The following is a 9,026-nucleotide window of genomic DNA, read 5'->3' on the forward strand; positions in this document are numbered from 1 at the left end:
AGAGATGGACCAGATGAGGACTTTTGCTCCAAATGGGAAAGGAGAAAACCTCAGTCCGTAGAGATGAACCAGATGAGGACTTTTGCTCCAAACGGGAAAGGAGAAAACCTCAGTCCCTAGAGATGAACCAGATGAGGACTTTTGCTCCAAATGGGAAAGGAGAAAACCTCAGTTCCTAGAGATGCTCCCAGAGATAGTCCTAACGATGAAGATGATGAAGACCCTTTGCTCCCAGGGAAGGAGAAGGGCCTCTGTTTTTGTTTCTGAACGGCTCAACCTTAAAATTGTACCCCAAAAAACTTCAAGAGTGGACCCTCGAAAGCAGTTGCGGGAAAAGCTGCAAGTCGGGGGAAAGGACTCACACGCAGGCAGAGAGACTCCTCTTCCTAAATGGACTGAACAATATTTGGAAGTGGGCGGCTGTCTCGTTGTGATAATGTTTTCATAGCATGAGCAAGAAGAGACTTCTCTTTCTAAATGGACTGAACAAGGTTATTATGGAAGTGGTAAACAGACTGAACATCTTAAGGGTTGTCTTTGAACATTGTCAGTGGGAGAAGGGAGGAAGGTGGGGGGAGGAGGAGAGTTCTGAAGGTGGTATAATTTTTTTTTCCTTCTTCTTTTAGGTCTGTTAATAAACTTCTTTATATTCTTTCAAGTTTGGTGCCTGCTTTGCATTTCTCCTAATTCTTATCTCACAGCAGATAAACAGTAATGAGTATTTTGGACCAAACCACTACACTAAATTGGTGTTTCTGCCCGGTTACAAACCAAACCTGCGACAATACCAAATGTGATTAATGCTTAATTATCACTGTTCAAACTGTACAGATTTTTTGAGGCTTCTTTTTTTATTTAATAGTTTAACACAAAAGTACATGAAAGGCAAAGTTCAAGAGTGCTGTGCCTTGCACTGAAAGCAGTAAGTATTGGGTATCTGCTGGATATACAGCTGGTACTTCCTTCATGTAGGACTGTGTGACAGGGGCCAGATTTGTGCATTACCATTTCCTGTCACTGGAAGGTACATTGTCCACACGGCCCAAAACCTTGTCTCCCACTGGTGTAACGGGGGGAAAAAAACAGTGAAATAAATGGTATACAACATTTCCCTTTGAAGAGAAGTATTTGCTGTGATACAAAGGAGTCCAGCAAGATGAATTTGGGAGTTTGCTCAGAAGCAGCAGGAGAGTCCAGTCTGTCACACCCATACAAAGGATTTCATCTTGCCCTCACTGAACTCTGCCAAGGTGAAGAGTTGACTTGCAAAACCTACTGGACAAGCTACAGCCCTGTTCTGTGTAATGACATTTGACAGTACTGGCTGGCCATGTTTTCTCTACTTAAAAAGGCTCCTGGGATAGATGTACAATTTATTTTAAAATAAACAGTCTCTTAACATTAGCTTTCTCTGGAAAAACTTCTGTAGCTTTTATATCTTGAAGGTGATCTCACATAATATGAAATCACATATAATAGAGAGTAATTAAAAGTTTCATATAGAGCAACTCCACCATTACACACCATTAAACCAACTGTATCATATGGTAAAGTAGGCAGGGTGGGTTGCCAATCTATGCATTAAACACGGTCATTCCAGTGAAAGTAACGAACATGGCATTTAATGAGAACACACTTTGTCCATGCATACTCCCTCCCAAGTGTGGATCACATTAATATTTAAGTTTCGTGTTTCCTTGATAAATATAAAAACAAAACCCACCAAAAATATTGAATCACTGCACATTCCCTGTTTGGTAATTGCTCCACTTGCTCTGAGATCTCCTCAATTTAGTCGAGTAATCTGATATTGTGCTCTAACTAACAACTCCAATTTTTGACTCCCTATAGTGAACTCCTCTGTCAACCTGGATAAACACTAATTCAGTGGTTTCAAAATCACAGAGTGAAATATTAATGACACAAGTGTAGAAAATAAGGCACCATTGCGGAGATAAACATTTGATTCATATAGTAAGTTGTTTATTTTAAAAAAGCCCAAGAACTACAAAAATCAGCCTGTCTGCCTCATAAACTCCTAAATCAAGTTATGCTACCTTTCCCCATGACCTGATGCAGAAGCTGAGGGGACTCCATGGAAGACACTATTACTAGGCCTTGTGGAAAGGTAGCTCTGAACGTTGTTGCAACAGTTATTCCACTGTGGGTCTCACGACATGAACAAAATGAAAGCTGTCCTAGTGCAAGGGACAGCAGTCTACCACGTATTAGACACGGTCTTTCCCACAGAACATTGCAAGGCGTTCTGTACTAAAACATGAAACTGAGCAAAACACAGGATAGCCCAACAGAAAATATAAAGAAACACTGTGCACACAGATTTCCGAACTGGCATAGATCAGTCTGCCAGAACCTGGAAGACTCCTTAGGATTCACATATTTCAGATTGAAAATCAACAGGGTATCATATAAAATAAAAGTACACAAACAGATACTCTGATTTGCTTTAAGATTTAATGTGATCCTAAAATCTGTATTTTATAAATCAATTTTTAAGAAAATTATGATTTCAGCAGAAGTACCATTGTAAAGCCACTACCTGCTTATAACATCAAATTAATTGATGATACAATTACTGTGGACCCCAGTGTCTTGGTGGATTCCAGAAAGTTTTTTGCTTGACGTTCTATCTGGCAATTAGTGGCACATTGCTGCTGAGGTTTTTACCCTGCTAACATTCAGATAAGGGCAGGCAGCCAGCACCATACTCACTGAAGTTTTTCATCTGTCTGAGCTCTGCAGTATTATTAGGAACAGTGTTATTTCGACTGTGAAAAAAGTGGGAACAAAAAAAAAACCCAAAAAACGAAACACCACCCTTTTATTGTGCAGACTTCAATGGCTCATCCATCTGGTAGAAATCGGTTAAACTAGCTTGCTTTTCTTGAGTCCAAGTAAAAACAAACCACAGAAACAAACAAACAAAACCACCCAACAAACAAAGTGACATTCTTCCTTGGCCTGATTATCTTTTCAAGCCTGGAGTTTATGCAGTTCCCAGTAAGAGACATCCCTGAGTCTCTTTTCCTCAGTAAGAGATCAGGAATGAAGATTTTAGTGTGCTGTCTCTGAGGGCCAATTCCACTGCACTAGCAAAAACTGAGAGCGTATGGGAAGAGTTAATGAACATGAAACACAAAACAAAGGTTTACATTTCCCTCAAACGACAAAGCTCATCTCAATAAGGGTTCCTCTGCCTCCTGGGAACTAGGCTTCAGTACCATTACTGCATGTGCAATTATATTCAGCTTTATCCTTTCACATACCACCTCTCATCCATAAGTCTCAAAGCTCTTTAGAAAAGAAAATTGGAACCACAGCCTCCTTTTCACAGATGAGGTTGTCTTGCCAAAGATCAGGCATTGAACTTATGGCAAACTGACAGCTGATATTCAAGTTGTTTGACTTCCAAGTAATTCAGAACACACCAGGCTACACTGGCTTCTGTGAAACACCAGTTAGATACAGGTCACACATAGGGAAGAGATTGACAAACACCTATCCAGGTTAGGCAGTTTGCCATAGATGGGCTATAGCGTTACTATGACAGAAAAACATCCTATTTCCTCTGGCTCTAACCCTTCTGCACAGAGAGTAGAAGTGTATGTCTATATATTACTAAAACATGAGAGCACATTAGATTGAGGAAAAGATGCATACTGAGAGCATCACTTATTTATCTCTCAGTGTGTTTTAGCATCCCCTTGGCTGGTAAGTAGCAATAAAAAAGTAACATGTATGCCATTTTTCCATGTTAAGCAGGAAGATACGTTGAGTGAAGTAAAGTGAGGCAGGTGATAAAATAGAGGAAAAAGGATTGCTTCAGCTAAGTGTCTAGTGCTTCAATAAGAACATGATGCTTTTGCCTCCACTTGCTTATCAATGCTGAAGTTTTTTTCCAAAAGGACTGAATACCACCACCTTTAATAGTATTTGCTGGGAGTTATACTAAAACAAGTAAAATAAAATTAAATTTAAAAAGTTTTGACTCAGAAGTCTGCAAGTCTCATCAGAGGAAATGATTGCTTGTTGCTGCCCAGCTCCTGGGTACAACTCTGAGTACATGGTCAGCCCACAGGAAGAAATATAAGGGCAACATCACACAAACTAGAAGACAGAGGAAAAAATCTGCCCATCAGGATCGGCAGGTCTGCAGGCAATCTGCCCACATTATCCCAAGCGAGTCACTCAATTTGGTACTGAAAGTGTGTTTCAATCAGCAAAGTGCTACTTCAGACTTGTACCTGGCCAGTGCTCCCACATTACAAAATGTTCCACAGCTATTCTGCTCTCTACATTCACTGAGCTCCAGCAATCAGGCAACAATTCTTGAGGCTCTAGCAGGGAAAAAAGGCAAGGTGTTTCATTTGACAGCAACAACAGAACCACAACAAGCCATACAGCGTTTTTGCCTCAGACTCATTTTAAGCATGCTACAGGCACCAGCACAGATGCAGCTGCCACCACCTGCTCAAAGCACTTTACAGTTTGAACTTGAATATTAAACAAACCACACAAAGCCTTAACTAGCAACCTGCATTTTACATTTTCATGAACTTCATCCACCTGCATATTCTGACAGCAACAGAGAGGACTATGCACCTCTTATTTCAGTTGCTATCCTCAATTAGCCAGTCAGCTGTGTTTTACATTAAGAGAATTTTTCTTTCTATTCTAACCAGTGTTATTTTTGTACATAATCATACAAGAGGACTTATGCAGTCATTTCTGTCCCACGTATGCCCAAGAAAAGTTCAGGATATAAAGTATGTTCCACAAGTTAGATCATGAATTAGAACTGAACACTGACATCCATTATGCTCAAAAATGGAGTAAGAGATCAGTCGAGAGGAAAATATTCCTAGACTAGATTTAAAAGCTCCACAGCATTTCAGACACCTAAATGAGCAACTTTACAGCTTATATAAATGTTAATCAGATATCAGGTACAGAATTCAAAAACTGTGTCGTGCATTTAAAGCATGTTATATTTCAGTCTTGCTTTCTTAGATAGTTACAACCTACACATTCCTTTACTAGACAGAGCTAAGAGCCAGGGTAGGAAAAAAATAGTGAAAGAAAAATGGAAGGAACACCCTACATGTAAAGATCTGCAAAAGATACTGGTATTATTCTATCTTGTCAGTCAAGCGAGGAACAACTGCACATTTTCCAAACAAGGGCCTTGAGCCCATGTCACCCTTCAGGCTTTAGCATTACTGGGGCAAAGAACAGAACTTAGTTTGTTCTTTCAGACCACATTCCAGTTTATAGCCAACTTATGTACCAGCCATATCTAATTTAGCCAGGCTTTCCTCTCTATAACCACAGAGAGTTACTAAAACAGAAATAACTTCTCCCAAGTAAAACACACCCAAAGGTACCTAGTACTCAGGGAAATAACACAGCATCTACTCTGACTGGTATTTCTCCACACAACTTTCTCCTACTAAAACTCCAGATGTTATGATTTATTACCCTATCCCTGACTTTGAAGAAAAAAGCCTGTGGTTTGTAGCCTTGGTCCTTCATGTGTGTCTGGCCTGCAAGCACAGAAGCTTCCTGTTGCACTGCCAGCTTCTTCCAGCTCAACCAAGTCCCACTCTGTTCTAAAAGATCCAAAATCTAATCCTTATTTTTATCTAGGGAGAAGCAGTCTAAGCAAACAACCCAGTCCTTGCCTGAACTCTGAAAAAGTCGGACAACAGAGGATGATTTACCTCCCTAAACTTCTTATGCAATCATGTAGCAAGTGATACACGAATGAATAAAGGAGATCTATAAGTAACATCCACAAAAGATAATACAGGCATTTTCCTAGTTTGCTACAACCATAATTCAGCTTCCTCTGTGCAGTTGTATACTGCTAGTAAGGCTGATTTACAGCTGGAAAAGCAGAATTTGCTGCTTCTACTTGTGAGATAAAATATAATTCAAGTGATGCACTAGTACAGTTCCTCAGCAGTTAATATCCTCAATGCCTAAAACTAAACCAAAACATGCATTTGCATTCAGATTGTTGTGTTTGTTTCACTCTGCTTCTCCCTGGAAGAACTGTACCTTTGCACATTGCTGGGTTTTAGTCTGAAGGACCAAAAGAGGATTTAAACTAATTTATGGTGAATAGATTCCTCAAGGTAGAAGTTCTTGTACTTGTGCAGCCAGGGGAAATGTCATGGCAAAATAAAACTCTTCTTGAATTTTTTGGCCATGAGAAATAGAAGTATGTTAGCAAAAGATTAGTCAGAAGCAAATGAATCTGTGCCTTTATACTTGATTTAATTGTCAATTTAATCTATTCAGACTTGCAGAAAAAATGAGCTGTATGTACAGTAATAGTGAAGCAAAAGACATTTATACTAAAATGTTAGTTTTCAAACATAAATAGCATTTAAGGAATCAACACAGGAAAAAGGCTAAGAATAAAAACCAACAATTGTTTCTAGATTATGCTAGTTCTATAAATGCCTTATCTTTACAGACTAGGTTTTCCCCTTCCTCATTCCAGATACTGATGAACAGGAGGAAAATACAGAAACAAAGCACCACAGTTCTTCCTTAATGTGTCACTTTTGAATACATTAAAGACAGTCTCTTGAGAAATCCACCTACCCTGCAGGGAGGCAGAGGGGGAAGAGTAGCAGGACTGTTGGGTGGATGCAAGTACCATGTGTCTCTTTGCAAGAGGTGCAGCTTCCAGCCTTACAGATATCAGCAGTCTCAGCTCTTCTCTCTGCTGGCTGGCTGTTTGCCCACCTCTTTTCCACGACTTCTGTGGGGAACCTTCCACTTTGCTCACCATTTTTCCTGCCCTCCCACATCTCCACTTTCCCTCTTGACTTGTTTCCCATCATTTGTCCCTCTTACACCACTGCCACAGTTCACAAAAAATGCCCCTTTCACATGGAGTGCCCAAGACTTGCCCACTACTGCTCAATCCCTTGACTAGACATTACATGTTTGAGAGCATCCAGGGCACCATACACGGCACAGGCTTCCTACACAGTGCCTCTGGCACATCAAACAGGGCTGTGCAAGCCCACTCAAACATTTGAACGTCTCTATAAACATCTGAATGTGCTCCAAGCTCCATCCAAACCCCAGAAACACAATTATTTCAAAGAACATCAGCAGCAGCAATGCTTGGAACAAAGTTCCCTAGCAGATTTCAGAATCAACCTGCAACTGCCCACTTCTGCTATGATAAATAAAGGTGCTGATATCAGAACAATTGAAAAAAACAGAGAAATTAAAAAATGGCACTCCAAACAGCTGTAATATTTCTCCTTTTCCTTTCCAGCTTCTTCCCTAGCATAGCAATGCTATGATCGCTCTTTGAGCAGGAATACATACCTCACAAACCCAGTTATAAAAACACACTTCTGTAAGCAAAATAAGTATGTTCCAGAACCAAACCTTCAATACTCACCCAAAGTGTTTGTTGCAAAGTTTTTTTCAAGTCCATCTTCAGTTAATTCTCTGCTATTCACCATACATCCCGCATTGTTGATCTGTAAAACAGCTCCTTTAAACAAAAACAATCTACACAAATATCTACAAGGAAATCCACACATATGAGCAGTCCATGTTAATCTGCTGTTTCCTGACACTGCAACACAAAGCTACACACTGTAGCTTTTATTTGTTCAATAAAACATGCTTGTAAGCTGTGTGCAGCTAGCATAGTCTCTGACACATTTCTTTCTCTGCCTTACCTTCCAGAAGGAGCTCAGGCTTTTCTTTCCCACTTCAAAAAAAAAAGATCTGCCCCTACACACCTTCCTCCATGTTCACTGCCACTCCTCAAAACTTATTTCCCCATTTTTATCAGACATTCCTCATCTAGTAAGCACCAAAGGAACTGCTCCAGGTGCCCCAGCTGTAGTACAGCCCCTCGAGCAAATTTTCACTGCTAAATAAAGGGGAAACTGTACTGAGCCCCTTACCAACCATGATGATTAACTGTTTCCTCTCCCCTGGCTAAGTTTTAGTCTTTGGGCTTCTTGCAAAAGTTTAGTCTTTCAGAAGGTCTAGCTTTAAGAAGGACAATGTTATTAGTAATGGAAGTCAAAGAGAAAATGTGTGGTGTCTCCAAAGATGCAGCTATAAAATTACTGCTTTTCTCTTTTTTTGTAGCACATCTGTGTGAACTGAGAAAGGACAAGAGCAAGCAAACCACGGAGACTCCTGAAAAAAAAACATCTAGAGAAAAATAAGGGGAGAATTGTGGGCCAAGCTGTGAGGTCTACATGACCTGTCAGATAAATTCATAGGCTACACACTCCCAAGACAGACACACATGATTTAAGTATACGAACTTACCAACACATTTAATTTATGTTCATTTTGGAATTTTTCAGCAAACTTCCATATTTCCTTGGGATTAGATACATCCACAATATGCAAGAAGATATTCTAAAGGAAAAGAAACTAAGTCACAATCAACAGGGAAAGTGAAGAGAGACCCTGTTTAGGCCTGTCTAGGTGAAAAGGTATTTAAGCAGTATGAAAAAAATATTGTCTCCAGAACGCAACTAATACAGGTTAACATGCACAACTGCAAAATTTAACTCTAGTCCTTAAAACATGCTTAGTCATTGCTTCAGCTGCTTCTGAGACACAGATTTTTAATGCCAAAGTTATTAAGAGAGAGTCCTATTTAGATAAATATATGTGACAGACCACCAGGCATAGCAGAGAACTAGAAAAATACTGCAAACCTTGCAAAATTTCACTTTAAACAATTTAGCAGCTCTCTCTTTGGCTGAACTTTCCACGGAAATGCTCCAAGTCACAGCATTAGAGAATAATCTAGATTGAAAGAGACCTCTGGAGGCTGTTTGGCAAACATGGAGATTCACCAGCCTGTCTGAGCCTCCAGTGTTTGATCACCCTCATGGTGAAAACATTTTTCCTACTATCTACTCAGAATTTTGTCCCTGTTCCAATCTGTGTCAGCTGCCTCTTGTCCTCCCACTGCAGACCTCCAAGAGAGGCATGGCAGG

General features: G+C 40.0%; 1 protein-coding gene across 1 annotated transcript in view; it reads right to left on the minus strand.

The window, feature by feature from the left end:
* DHRS12 (dehydrogenase/reductase 12) overlaps positions 1 to 9,026 on the minus strand; it is a 30,974-nt gene that overhangs the window by 11,255 nt on the left and 10,693 nt on the right. The window contains exons 4-5 of the mRNA XM_017733652.1: positions 8,344 to 8,436; positions 7,451 to 7,532 (exon numbers count right to left, since the gene is read on the minus strand). Of these exons, the coding sequence (XP_017589141.1) occupies positions 7,451 to 7,532; positions 8,344 to 8,436 (175 nt within the window). The remainder of the gene's footprint in view (positions 1 to 7,450; positions 7,533 to 8,343; positions 8,437 to 9,026) is intronic.

Source organism: Corvus brachyrhynchos, unplaced genomic scaffold (genome assembly GCF_000691975.1).
Source record: "Corvus brachyrhynchos isolate BGI_N302 unplaced genomic scaffold, ASM69197v1 scaffold202, whole genome shotgun sequence".
Taxonomy (NCBI): Eukaryota; Metazoa; Chordata; class Aves; order Passeriformes; family Corvidae; genus Corvus; species Corvus brachyrhynchos.